Raw genomic sequence first — 15350 nt, forward strand, 5'->3', positions numbered from 1 at the left:
AGAACATGAAAACTCCACACAGAAAGGCCCTGCTGGGTTTCAAACCAGGTGCCTTCCTTGCTGTGAGGCAATGGTGCTAACCACCAACCCACAGCGCTGAAACCAAAAATATCTCACCTGGAAATTCCTTAGTCAGAGGAGAATCTGTGAAATCCTTTCTTTTCATTTTTCATTTTACCAAGCAGGGCGTGTGTGTGTGTGTGTGTGTGTGTGTGTGTGTGTGTGTGTGTGTGTGTGTGGGTGTGTGTGTGTGTGTGTGTGTGTGTGTGTGTGTGTGTGTGTGTGTGTGTGTGTGTGTGTGTGTGTTTTCATAAAATAAACCAGTCCATCTTCCACATGGTTTAACTTTTCAGACATATTGCTTTGGGCATGTGGAAGAAAAATAATTCTGTGAGAGGTTGTGTAGATCTTGTTATTTTGGGCCAGACTGAAGCAGCAGACTGGGCAGAAACAAAGGCTGTGAGCTGGGAGAATGACAGAAAGGGAGTGGGTGGAAGGTGCTGAACATGTGTTGTGAAATGAATGAAAGGATTTAACTCAAAGTTTATGTTCCTGTGAGGTAGATTTGTGTGAATATGCAAGTATAAATACATGAGCATTTTTTAATTTGTTTTTTTGGATACAGAGTAGCAAAGTGACCAACAGCTGAGAGTAAAATCCTGTAGACACTAGCATAAAAGACCATTTGCTTATGTGAAGAAGGCCCTATGTGTTAGGAGTCTTGCTGTATTTTTAGAGCCCATCTAAGCTATGATTCCATTATTGACAAAAATCATGTTTTAATCTACCAAAACAATTGTAAAAGAAGTTTTATGGGAGAATAATTGTGAGTAGCTCTGAAAATCCTGCCACTTTCTACATTTGTGGAGACTTTTAAAAATGGATCTCAGAGCAGGCAGTGACACAGGGTTTAGGAAAAAGATTATTACAGAGAGAAGAAACAGTGTGTGGAGACAGAGAGAGGAGCCGAGGTCTAGCCAAGGAGTGATTCAGCTCTTTAATCTGCTGCAGTTGATCCAAACAGAATAAATCTGACCCTCTCTCTGCTTGGCCTGATGATCACGGCCATGTGGTGAATGATATGCTGAGTAATGTGGCACAGGCGAACAGAAAGCGTGTGTGTGTCTGTGTGTGTGTCTGTGTGTGTGTCTGTGTGTGTGTCTGTGTGTGTGTCTGTGTGTGTGTCTGTGTGTGTCTGTGTGTGTGTGTGTCTGTGTGTGTGTGTGTGTGTGTGTGTGTGTGTGTGTGTGTGCGTGCGTGCGTGAGGCGCATGTGTGTATGTGTGTCTGTGCGTGTGTGTCTGTTTGCAGTCCTGCATTTCCCAGACTGAGGAATCCAGTTACACTTTGCATACTAGAACCAGACAATGTTGGACAGAAGGAGCATGGCCAACTTTTACCCACAATGTCTGGAAGTTGTCCTTTTCAACTTTCTGCCCTCTGGCTCAGGTTGACAAAAAATCTAGATGATACGCAGTTTGTTTATGCAATAACAATTAAGTCAAATAAGGACAGCTTTGTCTTAAATCCCCTTCAAAGTGTTCCACTCAAAGAGGATGCAAAAATTGTGGCATTTACTTTTTTTTAGCAGGATGTCTTATTGTGCCTCCCATTTACATAAAAGCCAAGTTTTTAAATGGGATGTTGATTAATAAATAGAGGCAGCCTTATAGCAACAATAAGATATGACAGAATGATTGATCGTCATAAGAATGCAAATTAAAATGTATTCAATGATGAATTAAGGCATAATGAGGGCATTTAACAGGGGAGAAACCTCAAAAGAGTGCTAACGTCAGAGAAAAACCCAGACCCTGGCAGTGACTATCTCGTTACATGAACTGGACCTGAGAAACCTATTCCAGAGTCCTGTTGAAACGTCCAGTGTAATGAAGGGATCAAATGTGGCTGCTTTAAGTGAAATTCCTGAAGAGTAGTTTTTGAATTGTGCTGTATTTGGCACATACAACAGAAGGTTAAGGTTGAGCTTCCAATAACAACAAAATTCAGCCTGCCCTGGAGAAATATAAAGTACATGACAGCGAGACGAGCCTACAGCTGAACTAGTGTCTGATTCCTAGTCAGGCTAATGGTTATTGTAGGAATTTAAATGAGTCTGTCAGAATCCAAAGAATGTCAGCTGCTGCGTTAATAAAAACAGAAGCGGCATCTGTAGTTACAGAAGTAGAAACGTTAAGTTTTTTTAAAAATAATGGGTTATTTAAATTATTGGAGTGGTAGCTGAAAGATTATGCCTGTTGCCCGCAATGTAAATTCATCAGCTTTTGTGGTGCAGTATGTCATTTGCACCTCCTTTAGAAGAAAGATAATTCTATTAGCAGCCTTTTCACTGTTAATTATTCTGAAACTCACAGACACTTTGATCCACCGTGACCCTCATCTATTCAGTGAGCTCTTCTCTCACACGCGTCCTGCCACTCAGCTACATCTGTCACCTAGTACAGCAGAAAGTACTACAAATATATTAATGAAGAAATATTCTCTGCTAATTATTGGGGTCACTACCAATCAGACAGTTTTTCCTCTGGTACCCTGCTGAGATGTTTGGTTACCTTATTACATGGGTGTTTTGGCTTTGTATGATGGTTAGTAGGAAATATTAAAGTAATATTGGTCAGACTGAATGTGTTGAGGGTTTCTGAAACCCCTGTGTGGTTCTGTGAATAATAATGGATTGTAAATGTTTATATTTTAAATAAATTTCTGTATTTAGGTTGAACTACTTTATTAGCATTTCTAGTGGTACAAACCAATGCATTGTGTTGAGACAGAGGCTAAAACAGAGTTAGCAGTTGTTTTTCCTAAAACACATATGTTGTGTGAACTGAAGCCTGTAGGGCTTTGTGAAAAATGCAAACCATATGATGGTTAGAAGCAAAGCGAGGCTTCAGCAGCTGATCTATCATCAGCTCCACAGGATCAGACGGCATGTTTGTCACAGCCACTGACATGCTTTCTGGCAGCTCCCTCTTTCTCGTGAGTCCTTCCAGGAAGCAGCTGCTGACTGTTCTGATGCACCATGTGACACTTCTGCAACATTTCTGTCTGCAGGACAGGAAATGATGCAGGTTAGGTTCAAGTAACTTTCCGCTGCTCTTAACACACACTGCCGATGGATGACGGAGATTTCAAGAGTTGCTTGCGTTGATGAAGCAAATATGTCAAACGTGTGTCAGATCTTTTTGGATATTTTTAGTAGAGAGTGACCGACAACACACCAGGAAGAGACAAGGAGTCCCAGTTTAAACACTGGATACTGTGGATGCTTAAGATGCAACACCAGTCCACCACGATGCCTGCAGTATGCCTATCCAAAGTAAGCCAAAGGTTTTAATTTTGGAAAATGTAGTAATAGTAAAGGAAGTGTCAAGCAGTATTGTGAATAATAATGTCAACTGGTTTGATTTGTCAGTATATTGGTGTGAGGTCCAGCCTGTTACCACAGACTGGAAAAAGGGATTTGTGTAGAACTCATGATATTAAGGAATATGTTACGTAATTGAGTCAAATGAGCGACTAGGATAATGCATCCTTTTTATTTTTAACGGTACAGTGTTATCTCTTTGTCATGCCCTGTTATGTTGTGGAGACAGTGTGTCTGCTGTGATGTGTGATTAGAAGATATGTGTGTGTGTAGGGGCCAGTGACAACCCAGTCTGAGGTGACAGCAGCTGTACAGGAAGAGGAAGCTGGACTGGTACTGTGGGTCAGTGTGTGTGTGTGTGTGTGTGTGTGTGTGTGTGTGTGTGTGTGTGTGTGTGTGTGTGTGTGTGTGTGTGTGTGTGTGTGTGTGTGTTCAAGGCTAGGCATGGTTACGCCATTCCTCTGCTGGGGATCGACGTCACACATCCTGTCTTTGCTCAATGCCTCCCCATCAACACACGCAGACCCACAGTGCATCCAGGCTACAGCAGGGCACTCCCTCCGGGTGTGGTCCTTTTGTTGGGAAAACAGTTTTTGGTCATCGTGCTGCATGTTTTGACGTAGCGGTTGTCTGGCCTCCTTTCGCTCCTCCAGCTTCATTTCAAACCACAATAACAGAACAAGGAATAAACAGAAAATCACATTTGGTTTTTAGATTATAAGCAATGAGCTGACACTTGAGTCCAATAACAGAAAAAACAGTTATTTGTACAATAGTAACATTAGAAAAACTAAAAAATATATATAGTGACATGCTAGTGACATGACAAATGTTCCTGTTGCATGAAAATGTGCATGTATGGCAGCGAAGCAGCATGTAAAACTGTCAAATTGAGATTATTGTGGCTTTATAAAATATGTTTGAAATACAAAAGATGAGTGGGACCATGTTCAGTCAAATTAGTCCTATTTTCATAGGAGAACTGTAGCACAAGATTCATGAGAGTTTCCATTCATCCAAATTATATGCATTTTACTCAGCTGCACACCCACACAGACCAGCACAGATGGAAGATAACTGCTGTATTGTAGCTGATGGTATGCTAGACATGCAAACATGCATGCCAGCACATATTTTAGCTAACACTTACTCTTTATACCAGGACTGTCAAAGGTAAAAATAATTTCTCATGATTTGGAGCTCTGCCTCAGGATATCTCTGTTTTACTTTTAGTCGATCACATATAGGTTGGGACCAGAACGCTGCAGATCCACTTGGAACAAAGTGTAAAATGGATGAATAGAAAAGAAAACTAGAGAGGGTTAAAATCTCCTCTAATGTTAGCGAGTTCAACTCCTCTGGGGGTGACTGCTCCTGAAGGAGTGAGTTTGAATTCAATTTGACAGAAAAACAGACACACCTGTGTCTGACTGCAGAATAACATTCAGTCAACCACTGGTCAAAATTATCTCCAGTTTTAATAATAACAAGAAATGAATAACATTTTCATAACACATGAATAACAAGAAACTTTCAAGGACCATCTGACTGACCTGTTTTACCTTGTTTACAGTGGAAGGGCAGACACAATCATTATTTGTTTTGTTTGCACATCAACACCCTTCGGACATGTCATCTGAGGGGCTTAGTGCAAAGCAACCACAGGCTGACAATCAGAGCTTTTACTCCTGTTTTCATTTGTGCAGAAAGTAATCGCAAATCTTACGTTGTCACACGGCGAGTTTGTAATGTAGATTTATCATGGTTAAAGATATGATGCAGCGGTGGTAATGCTGCTTTTGTTGACGGGCTGATTGTTTTCATGTTAGAGCCAAAAGGCAGTCACACTCACATGTTCAGTGCATTGTTGTTGCAATGACGTCAATCTGTCACAATAGCATTTCAAAGAATTAACTGCCTGTTGACTTTGTTTAGTCAATGACAAGAGCCAGATTAGTGGCAGTATTGCATAATGGGTTGATATAAATGGATTTGCACATAGTCGTTAATGGTTTGTTATAAAAGTCACCGAATGTGAAGTTGAGCTTCCACTCACACTCTGACATTTCTCTTTTTCGTTCAGATTTAGTAACTGCAAATATTTATTATACGGTATAAATATATTTTGTTTGCACAATCAGAAGGAGAATATGGTGCAGACAGGATGACTTTAATGGGGATATTTAAATTTAAAATCCAAACAGGACTTTAATATAACAGCTTGAAACATGAAATGTGAGCAGAGATGTTTGTAAAATGGGGGCGATAGGCAGCTTAAATGGTGACTAATATTAAAAACAACTGTAATTCAACACTAGGGTTATTATAGAGCCTTTAGCCTCATGCACAACTCTCCCCTTTTCCCCATGAGCTTCAGTAGCAGCTGACCCAAAGCAGAGTTTAGCACAGCACAGCAGGTTGTGAGATGCAGGGCATTGCACAGAGAATTGGATTTCTTTCAGTTGGCAGGGACAGGGTGCAGCTTGTTTGCTGAATGTGCAAATTACATAGTTAAAGCCCACAACACCCAGTACTACATCCATCTTCTATACCAGACGTCTTCCTACGTATATAATGGTGGGGGGGGGGGGCTTTCATAGCCCCACTACCCACCCAAATACCCCTGTGTACCACAGTCTGCTGGTAGCAGAGACCCCATGACACCTCAGCAGCCCCACACGTACACACTCACACAGAGGCGTACTCTTGAATCAAAGTGTGTGGTAATCAGAAGGAGTGGGTGCGTCGATGGAGTGCTTTCCTCGGAAAGACTGTGTGGGACTGGGGGAAGGGAGATGGGAGGAGGGGTGATGCAAGGCGGCATGAAGCTCAAATTGATGTGAGGTTGCTGAAAATGAAGATATTGGTGCGAGACAAAAGAGAAGGCGGGTCCATGCATGGAGAGGAGAGCAGTGGGACAGGAGGAAAACTGGGGGATGGGTTGAGCCACAGGAGAATAACTGGGGGAGGGGTGAAGAGGGAGTGAAAGTAAAGGTGGCTGAATAAATTGGAAAATGAACAGATTGTGGTGGATGGTCAGGGTCTCATCACGCTTATGTAATCACTTCGACCTAATGGAGAACTTGACTTTTAATTGAGCGTTTCCTTCCAAACCTATTGAATGCTGCTTCAGTAGTTACCTCATCGTCTCACTGCTGCACTGGAGTTTTTCAGCTTCAGCTTTGTCGTCACCAAGATTTTACCCTCAGTGGTAGATGAGTTAGTTTCAACTGTGCTGTTAATATATGCATGCATAGTGAGTGAGGTAGACCCTTCCCTTTTTCTTCTCTTTCCAAATAATAGCACTTTTCTGACTTTCTGTCCAATTTTGTATGGGACAAGAAATAGACCTTCAGCTAGAGAAAGATTTAAGAATGAAGGCTGAAAAAAAGGGTGAGGGAATATGAAGAAAGATAAAGGAAAAGAGTGATTCATCCCTCTTGAGTCTTAAAGCATGCTGGGAAAGCAGCCAGGACACTGATGGTGCTGACAACCAAATAGATGTCTCCTTGGCGAATGAATGACTGTATGGGAGGGAGGAGAACATATTTGAACAGGTGGAGGGATAAAGTACATGGAGGTCTGATTAAAGAAAGGTTTCCACCAAGGAAGAGACAGGTTGTTGCATCATCAGGTGTCTCCTTTACCTGGTGTGTGTGTGTGTGTGTGTGTGTGTGTGTGTGGGTGTGGGTGTGGGTGTGGGTGTGGGTGTGTGTGGGTGTGTGTGTGTGTGTGTGTGCGTGCGTGCGTGTGCGCGCGCACGTGTGTTGGAGTGTAAATCTGTTGCCTCTAAAAACTGCCTTTGAGCATTAATGACTGTGATATGTCACTAATACTGGTCCTAAAGATCTGAAGGCCAATGCACATTCCCATGTGTGCTAGAAAATCCTCTGATCTTGTGATTTCACCACTAAGTTCACCACATCATCTGCATTTCAAGGTGATGTGGTTTTATCAACCTTCTGATCTGTGTGTGTGTGTGTGTGTGTGTGTGGTTCTCATACTGTAGAAACAGAGTTGCTTGTGCTGAGGGCTTGTCATGAGTTCCTCTGAGAGCAGTATACTGTCTTCTGTTTGCAGTAATGCAGTGTTTTTACTTCTGTCTGTCTTGTTTTGAAAAGGTCTCATGAAATACATGCATGAATTCTACTTGTAAAATGCTGTGAGTTGTTTAAAATAGTGCAACATATCGTAAGCTTTCATTAGTCTCCTTATTGAGGAAGGCTGATTCTCGCCTGGTGCAGCGATGCGAGGTGATGACTGACACGACTCTTATCACTCATGTACTTCCCTAAATACCACAAACTGCCACAGCGCTGTCATTTCTCTGTTTTAGTTTCTGAAAGGCAGTGGAAGATGGAAAAACACTTAAAAAGAGACATTTAAAGTGATCGCATTCACACTCTTTTGGAAATGTTTGTGCTTGTGTTCGTGATGGTGAGGCCTGAAGTACGACTGTGAGCCTCTGATGCTTCCTCTTCTGTAGAGTTTCTCTTTTCCTCATGTCATCAACTACTACAGATACAAAGCAAATCGTTTCTGTTTCAAATTTCTGTTCGGATTAGGATTTGATGTTTTTGTTGCAACATGTCAGACTTAGCTTGACCTTAAAGGTTCATATATGGTCAGACTGTAACTTAGTTTATAGATATTTATGGAAAAATTCAAAAGTTAAAAAAAAGTGAGAAATTACTGTCTTAGTATAGCTGAGTGTTGAAATATGTAAGTTTAAGGACATAAGTCTATTCTGTTGTTGTACATTGAGCAGTTAGGGGCTGGGAGATGATAAATATTAGGCACAGCAGTGTGAATTATCTGTTGTCACCTCATGTCCATCCACAGCAACACATGTTGAACAGCGGTGACCGTACAGCCCCACCCTGTATAAATATGTTAACCTTTGTCAGTAACCTGTTGATTATTTTCAGTTAATCCATTGAGACCAAGGCCTGTTTCCCAAATGTCTTTTGTCTGACAATCAGGGATTTTTAAATGAAATTCAGTCATTGCTTGACTATTATCAAAAAACAGATGCAGATGTGTTTGTCTATTGATATTTTTTGAGCAGTCAGCTTTCCAAGCATAATAGTAACAGTTCATACAATCCAGCTTTGTTTCAGAATAACCTTAATTTAACTTAATAATACATTTACAGTATGAATGGCCACAGCAGTGCTCCGTAGTTCAAAATGACATGCACAGTGTTTGGTCACACTGACAGTTCCTCTCTCTTGCTCACTCTCTCCTCAGCATGCCTCCCTGTCTGCCAGCCGCTCGGAGAAGGGTACTGGCTGGTCAAGCCGCTCACTCGGTGCCCGATGTCGTAACTCCATCGCTTTGTGTTCAGACGAGCAGCCGCACATCGGAAACTATCGGCTGCTCAAAACCATCGGAAAGGGCAACTTTGCCAAGGTCAAACTGGCAAGACACATATTGACCGGCAGAGAGGTGAGTTTAAAAGAACAGGAAGTTAGGAGAGAGTGTACTGCAGAACTGCATGACTGGAGGCATGTGTCAGTAAGCCACGCATGTTGGCAATGATGAGGCTGAAGGAAAAGAGCTGACGAGTTGAAGCAGACTCCTGAGTACACATCAGAGACTGGGAGTCAGAACAGAAGTGAACCCAGCCCACTGATGGAGTTCAGTGCACCTTCTGTGAGCTTTTTCTATGAGTTTTCATCTCACCGCACAGTCAAGGCCTTAAACCCTTGAAGAGTCATGTTTAAAATTTGTGTGGTAGTATGTGTGTTTAAATACACGTTAGTCTTTCTTCTCATAAAACCCTGACCTACAATAGTTGACTCCATAACTCCATTACACTGAGCATAAACTGCATGTTTAAGCCAGAAACTCGATCATGTGAGAGCTGTTGAGTTCCAGACCCATAAATCAGAAGACAGTCATTATACTGGTACTGTTGGACACAGTCTGACCAGGTCAGCACATGTTTTTAAGCCTCTTTTGAAGCCTAGTTAGATGGTTTAGTGGATTTCAGCTTTTATGTTCTTTACATGCTCCAAAACACTGCTAATGTTAAAAATGCGTTTTATTTTAATGCATGAATTGTATGACTCAGCTCCACAGCTACCACCCTGAAAAAGAGACAGCCCTGTGCAGTTTGGAAACCGCAGTGTTTCATAAGAAAGACGTCTAGAGCTGGAATGACTATTGATTTTGATAAATGAGTCATTTAAAGTCTGTTTTAAATTTCAACTCCACAGTTCAGAAGATTTGCTGCTATTTGTTTTTAATTATTTTATGATTATGTTTTAGATTTAGACTGTTAGACAACATGAAACATGAGGAAATCACCTTGGCATCTAATATTTGATTTATCAGCTCATGAATTGAAACACTAATCCTTTGTAGTGCCCATGTATCAGCACTGGAATAAATGCTACCTTTTTTAAACTTGTTACTATTTATTTGTTGCCAGAAAGTATTTGTTGCGACAAATAAGCAATCTTTTAGATTGTTTTTGTCAGTTTCTTTTTCTGTTGTTTCCTCCCAGGTTGCAATAAAGATCATCGATAAAACACAGCTCAACCCTACCAGCCTCCAGAAGGTGAGTGGTCCTATAACATCCTTTTTCAGCTGAGGTGCATCAAACTCATAAGTCAGTCCCCTGATTTTCTTTAAGCATAAATAAACTTCCTGCTGTTTTGTTCACATTTTATAAAAGTAAGATTAGGTATCATATTTTCTTCTGTTTTACACTCTGTCTCATCCTTACTACCCAAGTTATTTAAACTCTGTATGATCTGTGTGAATATGACCCCCTGTCCTCTTACTTCAGGGATTCATTCTGGTTTCACTTTGCATGTGTCACTGTGCACAGTGACAACATCTACATGTGTTGTTTTAGGTTCTAACTCAGGTTAGATGCAGATGTGTGAACTTTGTCATGTTGGTTGCTACTGTATCTGAAACTTAGAGCTATGGAAACTGTTAGTGGGTGCAGGTTCAGAAAATACGGCACAGTTCAGTTCACAGAGGATTTGTTAAGTTTTGAAACAAAAGTGTTGATTGTGCAGAAGTCAGTGCAGTGGAAGTGTCTCTGTTCAACTTCAGCTTTTTGCACTACTGTTTAATAAAGAGCTTGTCTGTTCAGTTTGAGGGATGATTTAAATCTTTTGTAAACTTGATATAGCTTCATACAGACAGTCCAAGAGTCTGGTGCAGCACTAAGAGTCAGTATACTGTAACCATCACTTATCCACTCAGCCACGGCACCAAACTAGGTTAATGGGTTAGAGTAATGTACGTCACTGTGCATCTGTCTAGTGACATCTACAGTTACATATTAAATACATGCAAAGCATTCATGAGCCTAATGAGATTAAGCTCTCTTGTGTCTGTATGTGGGTTATGTGTGATGCATGTGTTTATTGAGAGCGATCTAATGAAACAAAACTGAGTGAACAAGGTAACCTCCTGCCTGCGTGCCCTTTCCAGTTAAAGTTCAATGTTTTCTCATCTGGCTTTGCTGGTGTAATATTCACCTCTATTGAAATACTGGTGGCCATGCAGCCTGTAATAAAACCTTCATATTTCTTCACATGGAAGACCTTGTGGTGCTTTTTTGGTGTTGTTTTTTCTTAATGCTATTATTACAGATTAACAGATTATCTCCTACCTGAGCATATTGTCGTAGCTTCAGTGTCACAGCATCTCTGACTGAACATGAAACATTATTGATTGATCACCTATGACTATAGATGTTCATTCATGGCCTTCAGGAATAATATTTGAGGTCAGTATATAAACCACAGCAGTTCACTTACTTAGCATCAGAGCTTTTAGCCTCATTTCCTGATCTTCATTTAGTGACTAGACCTAATATAGTGCATCATCAGATCTTATGTATCTTCATCAAATCTCATCTTCATCTTCACTGATTCCCTTGTCATACTGTCCAGCTGAGTTTATAGTCATATAAAACAAAGATATGCAGATAAGCCAATGAATATTTAGCATTTTCTTGTCCATTATCAAAACAGCTGTTCATTTTTTTATTAAAATCAGGACCTTTGAAGGCTTTTACTGTAGTAGTTTTTTAGAATTTTTTCATGTTGTCTTTGCTCTTTGTCACTTAGGTAGTTTTAGTCATGTGTAGTTTGTGTTGTACACGTACGTCTCACACTTCACACAAGTCAGTCTTTGTTCAGCGTTTCTTTATCAGCATGTTCACTGCAACAAGTACACCCACATCAAATAGGCTGAAACTGCACCACACACCCTTAGTGTACTGATAAATACTCAGCTGCTTAGCTAACCAGTCCCAGCTGGGTCTCGACTCTATTGATTAACCAGAGTTGTGTTATTGATGTTGTCTGTCTCTGTGTGATAGTTGGCCCACCTGGCCTAGATACTGCCCAGGACTACAGGTTTATCATTCAGACTATTAACATAGCCTGTTATCACGATATATATCTTTTTAATAAAGATGACAAAACGTTTTGTTTCTCACATTCTGCTCTTCTCTTTCTAATCCAGCTTTACAGTTGTCTAGTCAAGGGACTGGATGTTAATATGGATGGATGGATGTTAATATGTGAAAGTTCCTGAGTTGACCCTCCAGTCCCTTCAAAAGAATCCATGTTTATGTCTCAGGAACTTTCACATAGTAACATCCAATATTCATTATGATCCGGTCCTACGTCTTTTAAACAGCTTCTGTGTTTTTGTCACTGCACTTAAACTTTGTTCTGGTGCAAATAACAGATAACGGCTGGAACGTGACATTTAAACAATTTCTAACCTTAATACAACTATTTTAAAGCATAATTATACAGAACAAGAACAGTTTTAGTTCACTGTGGTGTCGGAGCAAACAAAGTGCTACTAAAACCCAACCCTGAACTTGGTAGACATAACAGAACTGAATAAAAAGCCCCAAAAGGTGTTTAAGTATAAACAGAATCTGCAGTACTGCACCTGCCTAGTAAATTTCCAACATCTGACTAATCACATGACTTAGACTGATCACTATGAAGAACCTTATATTACAAATCTAAACTTTTTATTTTTATTTTTGCTGTTAACACATTTTAAGGCAGATTATGTGTGTTTACTGACAAACAGACTTAAATCTTGCCATAAATATGCTTTTTTTTTTTTGGGTAGTAACTGATAGAGACCTCTGTTTATGTGTATATATGCTGTTTGGGGTGTGCTGCTGGTCCTTTGCTGCAGAGTACAGCTGTGTCAGTGCTGCATTCTGTCCTGTCAGCATTATTATAGTTAGTGTAGGGGATTACATGTGTAGCCAGGTGATACAGGGTCCCTTTCTATGTCCGTCTGTCACATACTGTCTGTCTCTCTCACTGCTCCTCTCTTATAAGTATAGTTGAATGCATGTGAAGAAATAGTTTATTACATCTTTTAATTACTGTGATGGACTGGTGACCTGTCCAGGGTGTACCCCTGCCTTTCACCCAAAGAGAGCTGGGATAGGCTCCAGCAGATCCCTGGGACCCTGATTAGGATTAAGCGGGTATAGATAATGAATGGATGGTCACTCAAAGCTATTTTTTGAACGTTTTTCTGAAAGCAAAAAAATCTAAATGTTTATGCAGATTAAATGTCTTCAAACTACTGGACCAGCAGGCCATGTACCTGCTGTCAATATATGTGTCTGTGTCTTCAGCTTTGGATGAAACGTGAAATGTGCATTAGCTAACTCTGAAGAGTTTTGAACAACATTAAAAGGTCCTTTGTCTTTCATGGCACATTGACTTTTGTGCTTAGTGTATCTAATAGAAATGTATATAATTAGCATTTTCATTTTTACTGCATTAATATTAAAAAGAGGTAGCATTCACAGTTGAAATAGAAACACACAGTAGCTCCTATCAGCTCTGATTTTCTGCACAGAAGCTCTCCTTCCTCTCCATCCTGCTCTCCACAGTTATGCCTCAGACTGTATTCTCTCTAATTCTTCTCTGAACTGTAGTTTTATGCCCCATTTCTCACTCTTCCTACATCTCTCTTTGCACTTTTTATTTCCTCTTCATCAACTCTTTATTTTGTGCTTTTTGCTCTAGCTCTGTGTTCCATTTTTCTCTCCTTGCTCCCCAGGCGTTATGTTGCAGTAGCAGTGCTACTGTAATCACATCTGTAGTCGCTGCCATTTGGAGCACCGGAGTGTGCGTCTTAAAACACTTTAATGGATGTAGAGACTGAATTTTGAGTTTCTAGAGAAGAGCCAGTACTTGTGCAAACTCACTGCTTCACTCAGGTGCTGTTCTGCTGCAGTGCAATAGGTTTTCTGATGCATCTGACCTTGAAATAACACGACAAACAAAGCAAATACAGATCAACTATATTACTTATGCTGGAAACCATTTATATGGTAAGGTGAAGAAAACAATTATAGTCTTAAATGCAAATTTAGATGTTTTGAAATAATAATTCAATTCAGTTTTATTTGTATAGCGCCAAATCAGTATACAAATCATCTCAAGGCACTTTACAAAAACAAAGAAAACCCAACAATTCCCTTATGAGCAGCACTTGGTGACAGTGGAGAGGAAAAACTCCCTTTAACTGAGGAAAAAACCTCCAGCAGAACCAGGCTCAGTTTGGGCGGCCATCTGCCTCGACTGATTGGGGTGAGTGGATAGAGGAGAGAGAAAAGAACAGCAACAATAAACAACAAATAGACACTGCAGGTTGGTGGGACCAGTAACTGCACATCAGCGATATACAGGACCAGGACCAGGGACACCTGCAGAAGGTACAGAGAGAGAGAGAGAGAGAGAGAGAGAGAGGGAGAGAGCACAAACTAGGGGAGAGAGAGAGCACAAGGTTAGTGACATTCAATGGTGGAATATACATGTGAGGGGGGAGGAGAGGAGGGGAGGGGAAGGGAAGGGGGGGGTTAGGGTAGGGGAGCTCAGTGCACTGATGGTCCCGGGCAGTCTAGGCCTATAGCAGCATAACTAAGGGATGGTTCAGGGTTACCTGAAGCCAGTCCTAACTATACGCTTTGTCAAAGAGGAAGGTTTTAAGTCTAGCCTTAAAAGTACAGAGAGTGTCTGCCTCCTGAACCCAGGCTGGGAGCTGGTTCCACAGGAGAGGAGCTTGATAGCTAAAGGCTCTGCCTCCCAGTCTGTTTTTGGAAACTCTGGGAACCACAAGTAGACCTGCACTCTGAGAGCGAAGTGGTCTATTGGGATAATATGGTACTATGAGGTCTTTAAGGTATGAAGGAGCTTGATTATGAAGGGATTTGTATGTGAGAAGAAGGATTTTAAATTCTATTCTATATTTTACAGGGAGCCAATAAAGAGAAGCTAATATAGGAGAAATATGATCTCTCTTGCTAGTTCCTGTCAGGACTCTGGCTGCAGCATTCTGGATTAACTGGAGGCTTTTAATGTAGATACTGGGACATCCAGATAGTAATGAGTTACAGTAATCTATCCTTGAGGTAACAAATGCATGGACTAGTTTTTCTGCATCATTTTGAGACAGGATGGTCCTAATTTTGGAAATGTTGCTCAGGTGAAAGGCAGTTCTAGAGATGATTTTGATGGAAAAATTAATCTGTGCACTTTTTGAGTGTTGTTGGATAATGAGATAAGATAAATGCTATTAATCTCCAGTGGGAAATTCAGGAATCTGTACCAGGTTGTGCAGGACACCATAAAAAGCCTGATGTTACTTTAAGATCAGGAGAATTTGGTAGGCAGTCATTTGATGCTGTTTATTTGTGCAAAAGTCAAATATATGTGTGTGCATGCAGGACAGTGTCTGGGCCAGGGCCTACTGCTCTGGAGTGTGTTTTGTCCCTCTCCCAGCCTCCCTCAGCCAGGAGCCCAGTTCCAGACAGGCAAGCAAAAGGGGCAGCTAAGTAAAAGGAGGGTGATGAGGGTACAGGATCAGGGACTCTAAGAAAGACAAGATACAGAGCAGAACAGAAGAGGACAGACAGAGTGTGTATATGTGTGTGAGTGTGTGTG

General features: G+C 40.9%; 1 protein-coding gene across 5 annotated transcripts in view; it reads left to right on the top strand.

The window, feature by feature from the left end:
* Window positions 1–3096: 3096 nt before the first annotated feature.
* The window catches only part of mark4b (MAP/microtubule affinity-regulating kinase 4b), a 36745-nt gene continuing 24491 nt past the window's right edge, over window positions 3097–15350 (top strand). For 2 of the 5 annotated variants that reach the window (XM_026328966.1, XM_026328974.1), the window contains exons 1-3: window positions 3099–3336; window positions 8635–8832; window positions 9896–9949. In XM_026328966.1, coding sequence (XP_026184751.1) covers window positions 3283–3336; window positions 8635–8832; window positions 9896–9949 — 306 coding nt within the window. In that variant the 5' untranslated portion in view covers window positions 3099–3282. Of the gene's footprint in view, window positions 3337–8634; window positions 8833–9895; window positions 9950–15350 lie in introns of all 5 variants that reach the window. The other 3 variants (XM_026328943.2, XM_026328950.2, XM_026328959.2) reach the window with 2 other exon arrangements.

Source organism: Mastacembelus armatus, chromosome 13 (assembly GCF_900324485.2).
Source record: "Mastacembelus armatus chromosome 13, fMasArm1.2, whole genome shotgun sequence".
NCBI classification, from domain to species: Eukaryota; Metazoa; Chordata; class Actinopteri; order Synbranchiformes; family Mastacembelidae; genus Mastacembelus; species Mastacembelus armatus.